General features: G+C 26.7%; 1 protein-coding gene across 1 annotated transcript; it reads left to right on the forward strand.

Annotated features, from left to right (window-relative positions):
• Window positions 1-6,348: 6,348 nt before the first annotated feature.
• LOC132917183 (tetra-peptide repeat homeobox protein 1-like) lies at window positions 6,349-15,143 on the forward strand. Its single transcript, XM_060977798.1, has 3 exons — window positions 6,349-6,506; window positions 11,733-12,385; window positions 14,570-15,143. The coding sequence occupies exons 1-2, from the start codon at window positions 6,495-6,497 to the stop codon at window positions 12,333-12,335; spliced, it is 615 nt and encodes a 204-aa protein (XP_060833781.1). The 5' UTR covers window positions 6,349-6,494; the 3' UTR covers window positions 12,336-12,385; window positions 14,570-15,143.
• Window positions 15,144-18,895: the final 3,752 nt, after the last annotated feature.

Here is an 18,895-nt window from a genome sequence, read left to right on the forward strand (position 1 = left end):
TTAATATTTATTTTAAATAAAATATAGCTAAGAAAATGTGTTGTTTTTAACATATAACTCATATTCGTATATTCATGACAAAATAATAAAACAAAATATAAATATAACCAACTCAATTTTTTCATAACTTTTTATTTCTTATGCTATATTTTCTTATATATTGTTAGCAGTACATTTTACTGTTGCTAATTACTGCCATACTGATTATCACTCTTTTGTACACGTAATAATCACGATCATGGCCTTTACTGATTAATTTATAAGTTTTTTGTTGATATAGGTATCAATGATTAATTGTTATTTTTATTTTTACAATTTGTTTGTGTAAATTATTTTAATTAACAATAAAAATAATGGTAGGTAAATGGGTACCGCTCTACTGTATATTAGTATATTGTATGTTAAGTGTGTCTCATAGGTGTGCTAAATTTGAATTTAATGATATATCATTGTATACGAAAAACGATTCTGAGTGGAAACGGTATATCAGCCTATATCACTATAAAAGCTTATTTCATAATATGTTACAGTATTACAGTTGGTTAATATGATTTAACTTGCATTGTTTAAAAACTAAATGTATGATTGAAATTATATTCTAGTTTAATACACGAATTTGAGGGCAATTATATTAAAGTCCAAAGTAAAATTCGTAAGTCTTTAGAAATTATCAGTTATATTACTTTTTTCCTACAGGTTATAGGTATTATATCTATTACAGTATTACCTACCACAATATTATACCGTAACTGTTCATTATGAATACTTCGATACGTATAATAATCAGTATTTAATGTATTAATTCAATTAAATGGTTATACATAATATTACAATTTCTCACTTGTTAATTGTTATCTAACTATTGAATGTAAACTGTTAATAATAATATAGGTATTGTACCATTGTTTATATAATATTTTATACACGTCCGATTTAGAAAAGTGACAGTTTTTTGGCTTCAACGAAATACCATAAAGAAGTTATACCTTTTTTATTTGGAAAATGTATTAAGAATTGAATTTTGAATTTTGAATTTTTGTTATTACCTTCTTCAAATTTTCCTAAATCATTTTCGAACGTACAGGTACAATGACTATGAAGATAAAAAAAAAAATGACGATAATATATACGATACACGGATCCAATTATACGAGAGTATATTTTTAAAATACAAAATACTAATGTATGTTTATTATGAAATCGTTTAATATAGGCTGCGGCCGAACAGAAATATTCTTGTTATTGGAGGACATGAGAACATAATATTTTATAATATATATCAATCGAATGTCCGGCCCTGCTCCAGTTTTCGATGCGTGCGGACTGCGGAGTGTCATCATTATTATTTTTTCATCATTACCGTCATTGTATTATTTTTATTATCATTTATCATTGCACTTTCCTGCATGTTTACTTTTCAAAGACTTACAAGCCGCGTAAATAGGTACGTGTCTTTCGATAGACACAAGGACGTCGATTATTCACGTATACAGCACAATACTTACAGGTATATTGTTATCATATAATAAGTACACGCATATATAGAGGTCTGAGGTATTAAATCCGAAATCATATCGCTATAGAGTGTCACGTTTTTAATTCGTTTGTTAATTTTTTTTTTTTAAATTTTGGATTACCAATGGTTTTCTAATCATGTATATTGCAACCAATAATACAGCATACAGGAACATTAATAATGATGATAATAATAATAATAACGACGACGACTTAGTGCAATGGCCGAGCCGTCGGTATTGTAACAATCGTCGTCGGTCGAGCCGTGACCGACAACTATTAAGATATAAATGATAGATATTAGAGAACTAGCATTAACTACTGTATCCAAATTAACACGGACAGCTGCAGAAGAGTATAATATGTGATGGCATTGCGCAACAATTTCATCGCCCTTGTGCAGTTTTGAAATAGTTAGCACGTAAATACATCAGATCTAAATCTAGATATCAAAACATCAGAATATTTAACATAATATATAAATATAAATTATACTCGGGGATTCATTAAGCATATTCCATGTGTAATTAATAATTATAACAGCTAATTAGGTATGTATTTATATACATTTTGATGTTTTTTCTATATCTAATAAGTCCCCACACTTTAAGATCATATTTTTAAATACTCATTATGCTATATTGGAGGAGATTTTTGCGATGGATATACAAACTTATTTATTTTATACATGAACGACCCTTATAAGTTATTATCAAATAAATTTTTAAAATATCGATGCATTTTAAATCTAAATCTCAATTCAAACGAGTAGTATCTGCATTTTTCAGTATTTAACGCTAAGGATGATAGACCACAATAATAATAACTTTTGAAGTTAAGGAAGCAATGATTATTTGAAAATTTAAATATACTAATAAAAACTCAAAAAATATTTTAGTTTAAAAAATGCATTATTCATAATTAGAGAATCGAATGGAAGTGAAAATTGAGCATTTTGAGCAATTTAAATATGCATTTTGAAAAAAAATATGAAGACCTCAGATCTATAAAGTTAGATCTAGTTAGATATATGGGCAATAAGTATTAAATAAAACCAAACATTTTTTTTAACAAAATCAAATAATAAAAAAATATATATAAAATAAATTGACGTATTATAAATTTTACATATAAACTCAATAATATAATTTAAACGATTTTCAGATCATTAAAATATGCGATAATCTTTCACATCTTACTCTAAAATATGGAAAATAAGTAAAATTAAAATAGCATATTTGTAATCTTCAGTAGAGAAACAAATATATATTATATATCTATTTCATTTAACAATGTTTTGAATTTACCAAAAAAATAAGCAAAACGCTACAACATACATCCAAATTATAATTTATAATAAATCGGTCAGGTGCAATGTAATAATTATTATAGGTTCATTGTCGGTACTCGGTAGTGTAAACATTGATTACAATAGTGCATGTGTAGACGTATACATACTGCATAAATATATGATGGAGGGGCATATAGTGTGAGATATATAGAAAAAAACCTAACCTATTATCTATTATTCATTCAAACGACGTACTTATGTTATTATTTATTAATTTAGGAACGTCGAAAATATATTTACCTGAAGATTTTAGAAAATAGTAATAGGTATTTAAAAAACAATATAAATGCGTTGGCAGTGGTCACAACTCACAAACCTTCGATTTATATTGTATATAGTATAGAGTATAATATATTCTAAAATATTTATATATTATATAAATATTTTATTACTTATTAGGAGTATCTATATGTTGTTTCGTATGTGTGCATATAAATAAATCATAACTGCTTATAGAAATATCACCTTTTTGAACATATATAATTAGTAATTACATTAAACCTATTTTTTTTTAACATTTAGTTATAATATATATACTTGTCTTACACAGCAATAATTATTTAATGAAAAAAAAACATTTAAGTGTATGTTAATAAATATTAACGTGTATATTATAAGACATGTATAAGTAATTTGTAAAAAAAAAATCGACCTATGGATAATGAGAAGAATGACCATATTTTAATGATTGGACAATTTAACACATATTATATCATATCATTAAACATATAATTGACATAATTGTCTAATATTTCAAGATCTTTCTAAAAATAATATATCTAACATTTTGTAATAATTTTAATTTTGTTTCGTCACAGTTATATATAAAACTAAATACATAGTAGTACAGATAAATAGGTAAATTAGCAATTTATCACATGGTAAATAAACTTTTTCTCAACATATTTTCATAATTTATATTATTCTATATATTATATAGATGAAAAAAAAAACAAATTAAACTACAACGATCAAGTAGGTAACCGCTGTACTAAATGTACACTGTACAGAAGGTGTCGAGTGTATACATTGTTATTGAGTAAGTTACTGTAATGGATATATTGACTTTATTTTAATTCAGTGATACATAATTATCTACAAAAATAATTCTGAGAGTAGATGGTCTATCAGTTTATATTACTACTACAACGTATATTTTATAATAGTAATTTAGTTTACGATTAGTAAAATAGAGAATAATACAATATTGTAGGTTGATTTATTTTTTGTCAAAAATATTATATAATTATTTATTATTAGCGGACTCTGTCTCCTGCTCGTTTTTCTCAACCCTTCCCTAAGAGCCAATACCTATCGTCGGCCTACATTGAGATCCTCGGAAGCTTTAACCTATTAACAGGGTCGTTGCCCATTGTATCTTGAAGTTTAATGTTTGTAATTTAAACTTTTTAAAAATAAAATATGTAGAATATAAAATATACAACATATTAATAGAGAAATTTTAATAATATATAATATTTTAATTATTTGTTATTGTTATTAATTTTTGAGGTTAATACCGGCTTAATGTAGGGTGATGTGAATAGGTTTGTTGTATAAATAGATAATAACTTAAATGTATTCTTAATATTTTGAAAAAGCCATTTTTTATGGCAAAATATAATAATAAATATGGAAAAGTTTCAAGTCCTGACAAATAATATTTTTGAATAACTACAAAATTACTATATGATTTTAATTATATTAAAGTATTAATTTTGTTAAAATTTGAACTTAATAATACATTTTTGTACATAAAACTTGACACATTTATAAAAAAATAACTATAAATTAATAGCTTAGAAGAGTTAAAATATTTTAAAAGGTTTACAGTGTATAGATAATGCTAATATAAAATTTGGTGAAAATCCTAATTATCTATGACTATTTTTTTTTTAACTATAACAAACTAAAAAAATGTTAAAATAATCATATCCAGCTGTTAATAATATGTAATTTTGTTCACAATATTTTAAGTTTATTCTATTTGTTTTATCATTCAAATGTGCAACTTATATTAACTATACTATATACTAATATGTATTAATTATGTAGATTTATGTAGCGGTAATGGTCAATTGATCGACGCTATAGTACCGTTTGAGTTCTAATTTTTTTAATCACCACTGTATACATAGTATCACACTAGAAAATAATATACTTTAAGTATATATGAACCTTTATAGACTTATAGTGCATATGTCGTAGCTAAGCCATATGGAAAATTAGCCGTTTTGCGAAAAGACTAGGCTCTTTGCAATGGGGTAGTCTGTTTGCAAACTACTTATTATTTTTCCAAACGGCCCACTGTTTTTGAGGCTTATTGCATACAGACTATCAGCAGTAACAGCAGTTAGAATTTTTAAGAACAATCCGTATTTAAATCTTTAAAATAGCCATTTGTAATGTACTAATGTAGGTAAATGCCTAGAATTTAAAATGTATACGATTAATATGTTTTTATTAATTTTGTTTATAAGTGGGAAATTATGTTTTACTCAGTATCCCAAAAGTACCTAATATAAAATAAAACTAGTAATTCTAATACAATAGTTGATAACTTTAAAATAATCTTAACTTTACTGATACTCGCCATTGATACACTTTATATATATATAAAAAAAAAGTACTTTTATAATATAATATATTATACTATATAACAAGTACCATATTTATTCAGTTTACATGTTATGATAATTCTGTTGCTTTTTTTTGTACAAGTAATAAATTACCCTTAAAATAAATTAAGGAAACTAGTTATTACTGTATGATGATTGTATTTCTTAAATGGCCTAACTGCAGTAAGTCTGTATGTAATAAACATGAAAAACAGTAGAACATTTAGAAAAATAATAAGTAGTTCACAAACAGATTACCCTAATTGAAAAAAGCATAGTCTTTTCGCAAAAAACTGGTTTTCCATATGACCTACGACAGATACATATATTATTTACCAAAAAGTGTTAACAAAGCTCATGTATAAATAGTGATAATTTTGATATTATAGTAAATATCATATAATAAGTAATATTATATTATTACATATTATATATTACAAAATATACAAATACGCCGTCCGTAAGCTAATATATATACCGTATATTATACGAATACAAATATAATATACACATACGCGTTGTATATAATAATTAAAACAACTACTATCTATATTCTGAGCAATTTTTTACAATTTATTAAACTTATACGATGACCTTTTTATTTTATTAATATATATTTTATTCACGCGTGCTATATAAACTGGTAAATGGACATTGCATGTTAAGACAAAATTTGTATGGACATATTATTATTATTATGTTTTTTTTATTATTGTACGCATGGGAACAGAAATAAAATCATAAATATGTTTACAATCGAACTCATAGGTGGGAAATTATATTGTAAACGAATTATAGGTGTATATTATATATTATGTGTATCGTTTCTGCATTTCTGCCAAGGCGCGATCGTTGTTTCGCACGTGGTGGGGTCGCGGCTTCTGTTTTCGCGTATAAATAAACCTCTTGAGCTGACCGCCGGTTATACGCTGTTTACGCCAAAGGGTTGTACACGTGTGTATTGTTTGTTTTTAAATCTCTGCAGTGTTTCTGTTCTAATTTCAAAAGCGATGAACCACGCGGTAAGTGAACCGATTTATTAGACGTATCTGTTATTGTACATGATATTATTATTGTTAGTATTATTTTTATAATTATTAATTATTACATTAATCTTCTGTCGGATTTTAACGGCTTATTCGGTAGATGAGCAAAACAGTAATTTGATACAGTTTCGTTACATTTCGTTTATCAGTAGAAAACAGTTATACTAATATCACAGCGATTAATAATTGTGTGTAGATAACATATACATAATACAAGTACTATTAATGTGTAGTTATTTCGAACATTATAGGAATTAGGAAGTAGGCAATGTTTAAAGTTTCAATAGTAACTTATTTAAAAAAAACTTAACTTCAATAAAAAGAAACAGGACATACCTGCATTTACCAGAATAATTTAATACTATATTCATATAACATTAAACATTATAAAATTAAATAAAAAAGTATGAATAAATAACTTTCTTGAATTATGAAGTTTACTTAAATTATTATTTTGACATTTAAATTAAAATAGGAAAAAGTTATTTAACTAATCCAACAAAATATTTTGCTAAATTTTATCAATAATAAAATGGTTACCTACACAATTGTTTTATAAACACGAATGTATAGTATTAATATCTAAAAATAGCTGTTATTGAAATATAACAAAAACTTTAATTAAAATTAAAATTAAAAAAATATAATATTATTTTGATAAGAGTTAAACAAAATAAATATAAATTTTTAAAATTAACAGAATTAATTTCCTCATTCATTTCAAGTATCAAAAAGATTAAATGTTAAAATAATTAAATATATTATTGTTTTATGAATTTATAATATGTTTATTTATTACATAACTGATTTTCATAATACAAATATTTAATATTTAAGTTTTAAAAGATTAAGTCTAAAAATACTTTAAATAATAATATTCAAAAAATCAAATTATTAATAGAATTTTTATTTATTTAATATTTCTTTATAAAAAATATTAGACCTCACCTAGAAATACTCGCATGGAAACACAGGGTAAAATATATTACATAATATACGAGTATAATAGATAACTGACAAAAACAATAAAATAAAAATCATAATAATTTTTAGTTATGTATAATTATTTTTACGCTCCCATATTAACACAATAATTGTTTTGTGGTATAATGTAAACAATATTATCTATGGATCTTAGAGAAGAAAACCGGTTTTCTCTCAACAGTAGCTAGGTCGTTATTAATTTAAAGGTGTACAGCTACTACTTTATTGTTAATTTAAAGCACGTCTATAAAAATATTATTTTAATTATAATTTTATGATTAATTAATTATACATGCCTGATGACCCATCGTAATAACGTCATTTCATTTTATTTTATTATGAATTCTTGCATAAAATCTTATTATTTTGCTAATTTTATTTATATTGCGTTGATAAACCAAAAATTTGTTAATATTTTAAAAGTCTGACGTACGCAATTATTCCTTAAAATGGATAGAATTAAATAGGTGAATATCGACAGCTACTTAGTTTAAATAATGAAGAGGTATTTTGCAAAGAATGTTTGCAATTTAAATTAATATTTATAAGAAAACATATAGCAATTCAGTAAAAAAAAAATCATATTTTTAATTTTTGGCTGCCTATCATGTATATTATATATTAGTTAAAATATTTTGTAATTCGATAATATAGAACAAAATAATATATTAATTGTAAACACTTTATAAAAATTTGGATCATTTTAAAATAAGTGATATTTTATTTTTAAATAAAAGTATTCACCATTAACTATATTTATTTTAAAAAATGTATTATTTGTACTTACATTTATTAGTTATTAGTTACTATTATATATATATATATATATATATAATATGAAGTAAACAATATCATCTTGATTTGAAAATGTATACTAATAAGTGTACTAGGCAAAAAATGGAAAAATGTATTAATTTTTTTAATAGGAAAAACGTGTATACGCCGTGTACATAATATTTATTTAAAAGTAAATTAATTATAATTTATTGTGGCCCAGTTCTTATGGTATAATTATTAGTTATACTATTAACTTAATACAATAAGTGTATTTTTAAAAATAAACAATAGACTATTATTTTATGTTTTTATATAAACGCAGGATAATTTACTAAATATTATATTATTCAAACGAAAAATAAAATTAATTTCTAACGGCTTTCTTTTATGTATATTGTTATATTGTTACATTGAACACATCGTGCCTTATAAGAAATTATCAAAAACACATGTATTATTTATTACACAAACTATTTGAGACATTTGAGTATATATTTCCATAATATTATGTTTTAAACGTATACTGTTGAAGATATACATATTTGCGTAATTTATAATTTCATTTGACATTCGTATTTAATATGTATTTTATAAATTATTATATGCATACAAATATTTTTTTGTTAGTATTTCGCTTGGTGGGAAAACGTTACACTGAATATTATATTATTATTAAATGCATACGCGTAAATGAGGAATCTGTTGCGTGCGCCTAAATCCAATGTCCGAATTACCACTACGTGATTCCTTGTTGTAAGTCGTAACTATACACTATACATAATTCGGGTGTGAAACTTGGTCAGTGTCCAAGAAGCGTTTACATATGATTCGGTCATCAGAAAATTGGTTACACAACGTCAATTTAGATTAGTATTCATGGCTGGAATCGCACAGACTTTTACTATATGAAAATTCCAAACGGTTTCATTTCTCTAAATTATATTATAATAATATTGTATCAGTCTTGCACATATACGTCGATTTTTTTTCAGACACACGATTGTATATAGAATTGTTTGACACATAACTTTATTATTATATTATCAGACTCAGACCACATACGTGTTTATGATACGGCGTGACGGTGTCTAATAGTATTTTGCATAAACAAATGTTATATAATACGCTATATGCCTGCGTAGTACTGGAATGTTCACGCGTAGGTCAATGCCATTTATCGAATTATATTGATTTTTGTACGAATACTATTAGGACAGTATAAATAACTTAAATTTTAAAATAAAACATGCAAACATTATGTATATAATAATGTATAATAATAATAATAATAATAATATAATATATATATTTATTATGTCATTTAATATTATATCATGACTAAATCTTATTAAAATACTGATATTTTAGTAGGCTTCCGGAGACATTTTAAAGTGCTTACCTATACAAGATATAACAATATAAAATACAAAATTACAATTTGTATGTATTATATAGCTAGCCAATTGGATTCTTACACATGACGACAGTTGGTAAAAGTGTGGTAAAATAACTGCATTATTATTTAATTTGATCATAAATTATTTATTCTAATAAAAATCTTTATATTTAAACTATACATTGTATAGTAAGCGTATATGTAGGAAATAGGAAATATATTATACATAATGTTTAAAACATTATGAAATCAAAAAAATATAGAAATACTATATTATATAAATTTATATTAAAGACAAACGATTAAGGGTTCTAAGGGTTCCAGAAAAGTCACCTTTTATTTGTTAACTAAAGCAAGTTAAAGGTAGATAGTAAAAACAAAAAACAAACTTTGTTTTTTTTATTGTTACTTTTATAAATTTCGAAAAACCACAGAAATCACTTTAATGTAAATTAGGTATCAAGTGTATATTCTCATTGAATACACTGCAACAAATTATTTGAATCCAATAAAGATTATTACATAGTTACGAAAAATGATTCTGAGTGAGACAATTTATCAGCATTTATTTTTTAGAATATTTTATTATTTATTTATACATATTACTATAAGTAATTAATTTTTCAATTAGCAATAATAATATGGTAGATTGAACTAATTTCCACAAAACAAAATACATTTATAATATATAAAATTATAAAATTAGCTGTTTATAACTTGTGTAAGGCAATACTATCGACTATCGTACCGTAGAGCGATATGAATAGATTCTTGGTAAATTTAAAATTTATCTAAATCTTTTAAAAACTCCATTGTATATAATAATATTATAATATGTAATTGTGAAAATTTTTAAATTTGTACGATTATTATATTTTAAATTAAGTATATCAACTAATAACGAAAATTGTTATTTAGTTATGTTTAAGTATACAATTTTATAAAAATTTGAATTTCAAATATCTACAAATTATTTTGTACATTTTTGTTATTTTTAAATAATTTCTAAAATAACAACTTATTAGGAACTTTGTAAATTTCCAAGCATTAGCTATTAAAATTATCGACTTCGAAATAATTTGCGTAAATATTGAGCTTTATTAAAAGGTATAAATATAAAAGTAAATAATGATTACTTCTTATATATCTGTTGGACTTCATTTTTTATTTTTCTTATTTTATTTAAACAATTCTATGGACGGCGTATCGTATAGGCAATTCAAGTACAGTTTCGTCGTACACTATTAATACAAGGATTTAACTAGTAATCACTAATCACCCACTGTATCGTAATTTGCAATATCAACGTATACACGCTAATATAATTATTATTATTTTTTCTATCATAAATTTCAAATTTGTATATATAATTGCCAAATTTTAGATTAAATCTACAGACTGTAGATAAAACAAAATAACATTGTTTACAATTTTTGGTTAATACAACGGAAAAATAAATATATTGCTTCCATATTTTCTTCGTTAAGTGTGCGTTGAAATTACGCTGAGTAAGTAAAATTCTTCGTGCTTCGATGTATTTTGGATATTAAGAAACAACTACGTGATTGATTGTAAGGTTTACCTTGTATATGTCTCACGTAGCGGCCATTGATCATGGTCATGATCAGAGAATGGGTTAGATTCCTGCGCCCTATTCTGAATAGGGTTTTATATTTTTCAAGTTATTTGTAATCGGAATATAGTACCAAGTATATAGTATAATATGTATAGTATATATATAATATAGTTTCTGCCACGCTTCCTTTGTTTTAAGGTTGATGGTATTGAGTACCTCTGCGGTTAGGTTTATTTTTATGGGACGTTGAGTTGAGATGGTTTCGATCGCATTTAAATTCGATTTTCGGTTTCGTGTATTTCAACACGTGGTAAATTTTTAAGCAAAGATTTGTAATTTATTGATTTTATAGCGGTCAACGAAACATTATAATATTTATGCATAAGTCTGAATTAAAAAGCGATGTGATTTTTAGTGCCCAATATAATACCTAATTTTTATTATGATACTCACCATCAGAACATTTCAGATTGCTGTGCTGTTAGCCGTCTCGGTGACGTTAGCCGCGTGCACCACGGAGTCACGGACCGACAAGTCGCAGGTCGACGACCACAAGGCGGATGGAAAGCAGAAACGCGGGGTGTGGGGCCTGGGATACGGCGGCGGCGGCGGATTCTATGACGAGGGCCCGAGCTACGGCACGCTAGGCGGTTACGGTCTAGGCAGCGCCATCGGGTCCGGTTTCGGAGGATACGGTTACGCGCCACGTCACTACCCTACGCACGTGCACACGGCCACTACGATTACCAAGAGCGTGCCAGTGCCGCAACCGTACCCGGTGACCGTCGAGAAACACGTCCCGTACCCGGTGGCCGCTCCGTACCCGGTCGAGGTGCCGAGACCGTACCCGGTTGCCGTGCCCAAGCCGTATCCCGTGGCTGTTGAAAAGCCGTATCCCGTGCACGTGGACAGGCCGTACCCGGTGCCTGTGCCTCAGCCGTACGCCGTACCCGTAGTCAAGCACGTCGGCGTCCCGGTGCCGCACCCGTACCCGGTCGAGATCCATCGGCCGTATCACTCGCTGCCACTACCCTACCACAAGCCGCTATACTCAGACCACGATCTGTGGTAAACTAAAGAAAGCCGTCCGGCGACTTACGCACCGTTCGTTGTACATAATATGTGAGTATATATAGATCCACACTAGGGGACGGATTCTGCAGACGTAAGAGGACAGGGGACCAAAGTTCCACCCCAACCATGGTCCACGTCACACACGTAGATGATGTCCCATATCAATTTTTTCAATGAAATATTTTATCTAATAATTTAACAATATATTTTATAATTTAAAAAAAAACGAGTGTACCTAAGCTGATGTGGATTCGTTCCCACATGGCATATACACATTTTGACGCGATGCATTTTGCGATCGTCTTATTTTATAAATTTCCCGCGTCCCAGTCCGTCTTGGTACTCGTAAACCGTTACGGTACTAAAACAGTAGTTCAAAAACTATATGTTATATTAGAAAAAAATATGATACTAGCATAGTATAATTTTCGGATTACTGTTTTTTTAATAAAACCTTGACGGCTGATGAATGCCAAGATGAACTGGACGGGTTATATCCAAACCTTATTTTATGCAACCTGACCTAACTATAGAAAACATAACGAGTAGCAGAGTCATATTTATTATTATATTATTATATGTTGCATGCATGCGGACCATTAATTTGAAGCGAATCGGCCGCCAATGTGAACGTGCAACGTTCCGGGTATTTTGAAAATTGTATTAACCGCTTACACAATATTGATGAGCTATTATACGTTTTCGTAATATCATAGTGCGATCGCTATTGAAACGATAAACAACTAGCTGTGTTAAGAAACAGACAAACTTGGTCGGCAGGTAACCGTCCGTGCTTATAACCTTTAACCATGGTATCTATTTACTATTATGACCGTAATGTGTATGCGTTATAAATATACGTTACGAGCAAGTGAACGCACTACAACTTTGCATCAAGTACAATAATTACTCGGAATTACTTCATTCTTAAACCGTTTGCATAGCCAATACTATGTAGCTAATAAAGTGTATCGATAATAATAATATGCTAAAAATGGATTTCGCTTATATTTTTTGGGGAAAAATGGCACATTAATAATGTTATGGCTTCTTGCGAGTTGAGTTAACGCGCTGAGTGACTTTAATGACAATTTACAAAAATATCATATTACAACTCTGCCTATATACTTTATACATGGTTATACAATATTATATATTTTGGTATCATTTTACGGATGATATATTTAATGTAAGATTCTCATTATTTTTTTTAAAACTACTAGTATTAACGTTTTTGAAACTATTTATTTTTTAGTACAATGCTATAGCGTTAAAAGACATTTTTCTAAACAATTATATTTTTTTTATAACTTTATCATTGTTTTTTTTTTTTTAATTAACGTGTGTTTTTAATTTCTTATTTGAAAACCGAATATTTTTTGAATTATTAAATTATATTTATTATAAATTTATTACACACGAGTTTGTGGTATAAAAACGTATGAAAAATAAAAGCAATCAAAATATTTCGCCAGTGTGATTTTAACCAACGACACGTTTGACGGTATTTTCGTCGCGAATTTCGATATAATATTATTCCAGACACATTGGCGTGTTCGAGTCCCGAATAATATAATCATATACATAATTATTATTATGTAGTTGTAGTCTTGTGGATTAATAATAAACGCTATGTTTGTTATTGTACTACTATTTATTATTACGTTCCCGTCACATCGCTCAGTGATGAAGTAAATATTATTGTGGTTCGTCGACCGCCGTCATAAATTTCTCAGTGCCAGACCTTTTTTTTTAGTGTTTTCTGTATAGTACGTCATATATCGTGCTGTAGTGCATTCCAAAAATTAAAATGCATGTGGCTCAACGTATGTACATTGAAATTTCCCAAAAAGTGTTTATATAATTTTACCCCTATGAGTTAGACTAAATATAATCGATATAAAACGTGTGCAATGCTAATTATTTTTTTTTTTAAAACAAGAACTGGCTGCCAGTATCCTAGACATAAGCAATAAATACTGAATAATACTATAATATAACACGCTATTAATATACACGTAACTACCAACTCGTCTATAAAATTATCGGTTCCATTACTGTATACACAGCCACACACAGTCCGTTAGAAAACATAAACCAGATGCCCCGCAATTGTATAACAATATAATATTATGTTCTGTTTATCGTGTCCATGATGATTTACATTTTATTGACTGCGATATTTTATAATATTGTTTATTATTTTGTACTACTGTTGAACGTGCGTTTCAGATACCCGTCTACACACGTCATCTACGGAATTGGCGTCTTTGCCATACATAATGCCATTGGACTTAAATACATGTGATGGATTCATATAATTAACCGTGTACAACACTATATCGCTCATACAATATATACATCATAGACATCGTGCACACTTTTTTCACGCTGACCGCCTACGATCCTCTACCATAATGTATCAAATGTCGACGGCCCTTCCGATGGCCTCACACACTTCTTCCTCGGTTTCCGCGTTTTTGTTTTTTACATCCATTGATTTATGTCTAAAAGTAAACGTAGTGTATATATTATAATGTAAAAATATCGTTTTATCATTTTTATGTATTGTGAATCATACGGATCAATATAATAATGTTATTGCAGTATGTAAATGAAAAACTAAAATCATATTTGTGACGAGCGTTATTTCAAAATGTAAAACCATATACCGATTATTACAATAATTATCGTATTTTATTATTATTATTATTATTATTATTATTACATATGTACCTATAATACATTATATTATTGTTACTGCAGGATTTTTTTTACATCTGTAATAAAATGTTTTTATTTGTTATGTTAATTTATTATTCACGTGAACTGCATGCATATTTTATTTAAATAAAATACACGTCCACAATGCTAGTTAATAATATAATATTGAATTATTACTTGTTTCTCAGACTCACAGCCTATCTAAAACATTTACACATTCCTTTATGAACTATCCCAAACAAAAATAACTCGTTTATGCTTAGAATAGATATTTTTATTATTACAGCACTGTATATTAAGGCTTACATAATTTCATCGGTTACCATTTACCACACGTTACACAACTAAATTTTTCTCCGAATATTCTTTCAATGCATAGCAATGAAAATATAATACGTGATAACTGATAAATTATTACTTATTGTTTTTCTTAAAACAAGTAAAATAGTCAAAAGATATTAATTATAATATTTTGAAGGATGAAAATACCATTAAAAATGACAAAGTTGTCATACTAACAATGGGTAAAGTTGACAATTATATGAATAAAAGACATTGAATTCACAGAAAATATTACTTATGACTTATGAGTTTTACATATTATAATTATAGCTATTACTAACAAATTATTTATTGCATTATTTTAGTAAGACACTGTAAAATAATGATTAAAACCAAAAAGTTTTAGATTTATTTAATTTAAAAATGTTTTAAATATAAATGTGAGAGTCTAATAAAAAATGTACAAATATTAAACACTAACATAAATTTAGATTATATTTGAACGCTATTCGTCTTCAACAGTTCAACAGAACCGTGTTTATTGATATACATTTATATATATTAAATATTTATAATATGATAATATGTTATACAATATATATACAGTGAAACTTCCATTTTACGAAATTTTCTGTTTAACGAAATATGTTTAAGAATTATGACCTTCATTATTAATGAATACGTAATTCTATTTAACAAATTCCTCCATATTACGAATTTTTTGTTGTTGTTTATTTGACTTCGTTGTATGGAAGTTTCACTGTATATATTTAATATTTAAATACGATGTCACTCCATTTCATCAGCTATATCGTACCACCAGATAAATTCAATTCAAACATCATTTTTTTTTACCGACTTATCTTGTTATTTCAATAAAACATTAATGTTATGTACAATATAAATATTACAGATTCTATGAAATGAAAATTTCCAATGAAAATATTTCAAACACTCAAGAAAAGACGTAAAATTATACACACATGACATATTAATATCGTTAATTGAATGTGCCTACTTAAAACAATCGTCGTTGATTACGACCATGCAAACATTCGTATCTGGATAGCTGAAAAAGAGATTGCCAATATATACTCACATTTCGGAAACATGTCGTCATCGGCATTAAACCACTACGTATAGCAAGTGTACATAAAATAATATAAAGAGTGATTCATCGACATATGCACGCCCATTTTTTCCTTCAATAATGCATTTATTCAAATTCTGATTTTTGGAATTTTTAAATATATTTAATACCTTATTTTTAAATTCTTGATATTTTTGTATTACTCAAGGTGTGTGCTCTCTTGTTGATACAATTTTTTAATTTGAAAATGATAAAAAATCCTTTTTTAGAATAAAATTATTTAGTGGATTTATTTAATTTTTAATTTTGATATACCTAAATTAAAATTTAAACGAGTAGTTTTTTAATCTTAAAAACGTTAATACTATTGATAATACTGTGAAAATAGTTTTAAAAATATAAAATATACATAATATCAGGTCTAGTATTTAATAAAATTGGACTTTAAAAAACCATAAATGTTGATAAATTATGTCTTAATTTCTAAAATGTTCATTGATCTGATCCTTATACAAAGTAAAAAAAAAAACTAGTTTGAATTTTGATTTTGTTATGCCTAAATTTAAAAATAATTTATAAATTTATAATAGAAAAAGTAGGCTTTCACTTGAAAATTAGAAATTTGTATTTTCGCAAAACACTTATAATTAAGAAGTACAAAAATCTCAAGAATTTGAAAATATGATCTTTAAAAATATTATATTTCAAATCAGGTTTGGAGTAACTACATTATTGAAGAAAAATGAGAGGATAAGCATATATCTTGATGAATTACTCTGTATAATATGTATATTGTATAGTGAAATATGTAAATAAGTAATTTCTGCAATACCTTATAATATTAATTATTTATAAACATATACTTTTTACAATTTTTTCGTAGTTATGTACAATGAGCAATGCTGCAGGCCATCTATAGTACTAACATTTTTAACGAAATTATTTATTTATATTGGCGAGTTTAAAATCTTAATTGTATTGTTTTTATAACAATTAAATAAATTATAAGCTGTTATATACTTATAAAAACCTAACGAGTACACTGCACGCAGATACATCAGGCAAGATAGCAATTGTAATTGTCTTATGGATACTGACTAATTTACCACGACAATATGTTATTAATATAATTGTAAGAAAATATTACTTTATGAGCTTACGAATATCAATAATTTTCACTTGTTGACATTGTTTAACAACTAACAACCAATATTAGTGCTCCGTATTCCGATGATTTTTTTTTGCGGGGGGGGGGAGAGTAGAGGCGGTTTCATTCATGACGTCATCGTAACGCTCTCCGTGTTTCACACAAATTAGAATGATATATTGATGTATACGATATGCTGATATTCATGTCAATAGTATTATTCTAATAATATAGTCAGTGTTTAAGTACTCAAAATACTTATTTGAATAGCAAATATTTAGTAAAAAAGTATATGAGTACAAAAAATACAGACATTACTTAAAAATTTTAGATGGAATTAACAAATATACTTTATAAATAACGTGTAAATGATTTTTCAATAGTAAAATTCCTTCTTTATTTTAATAAACTTAAACATTAATTTTGTTTAACGGTCTTGAAAAATGACTAATAAATAACAATAACACTAATAGCAATTAATAACCTGGATTATTAACTATCGACATATTTTTCAAAAGATTAGCCTTGTGAATCTATACGATAATAATAAATCTGTGTTGCTTATGATCTTACGGCGGGAAAATCGTGATTTAACTGGTCAACTGAAGAAATTTTGAAAAGGTTAGGTTAGGTTAGATGAGGTTACACATTTACCTCGATTTAACTCGTCGATAATTGGCTGAAACTATTATTTTGAATGCTTACATTAGCCTTTTTAAATTGTTCTATTATTGATTTTATAATACATGTTATTATTATTATTATTATTATTATTATATTTATATCTTATACGTCGTGCTGGAACTTCACAAGTAAAAGTAAACTACCTATAGTAAAATCATGGTTAGTCATCTATAGCGAAAAAAAAAAAATAATAATAGTTTTTTTTATGGAAAATTTAATGAGAGAATTTGTCGTAGAGTAGTTTCATGTGTAATCAATAATAAATAATACATTATTATGCAATATTAGAACGAATAATTCGACGCAATACGAAATCGGTGCTGTGTGCGTATTATTAAAAATAATAATAGTAAAGTGAATTGAAATACGTCTTCAAATATGACACTGCATAAGAGCAAGGTCAATTTCAAAAGGCAAATAAATAAAGATAGCGTGTTGAATGATAATATTGATCATTAATTAATTTTATTGTGGTAAAACAAAACAACCAATCCCACTACTAAGTAATGATATGCATGTCTTTGTGTGATATTTTGTACATCTATCATTACATAATATTTATTGACTATAACTACTTTATAATAACTATATAGGCTATAGAGATTGTATATCTATCTAATGTATAGAAGCT

This window comes from Rhopalosiphum padi, chromosome 1 (assembly GCF_020882245.1).
Source record: "Rhopalosiphum padi isolate XX-2018 chromosome 1, ASM2088224v1, whole genome shotgun sequence".
NCBI classification, from domain to species: Eukaryota; Metazoa; Arthropoda; class Insecta; order Hemiptera; family Aphididae; genus Rhopalosiphum; species Rhopalosiphum padi.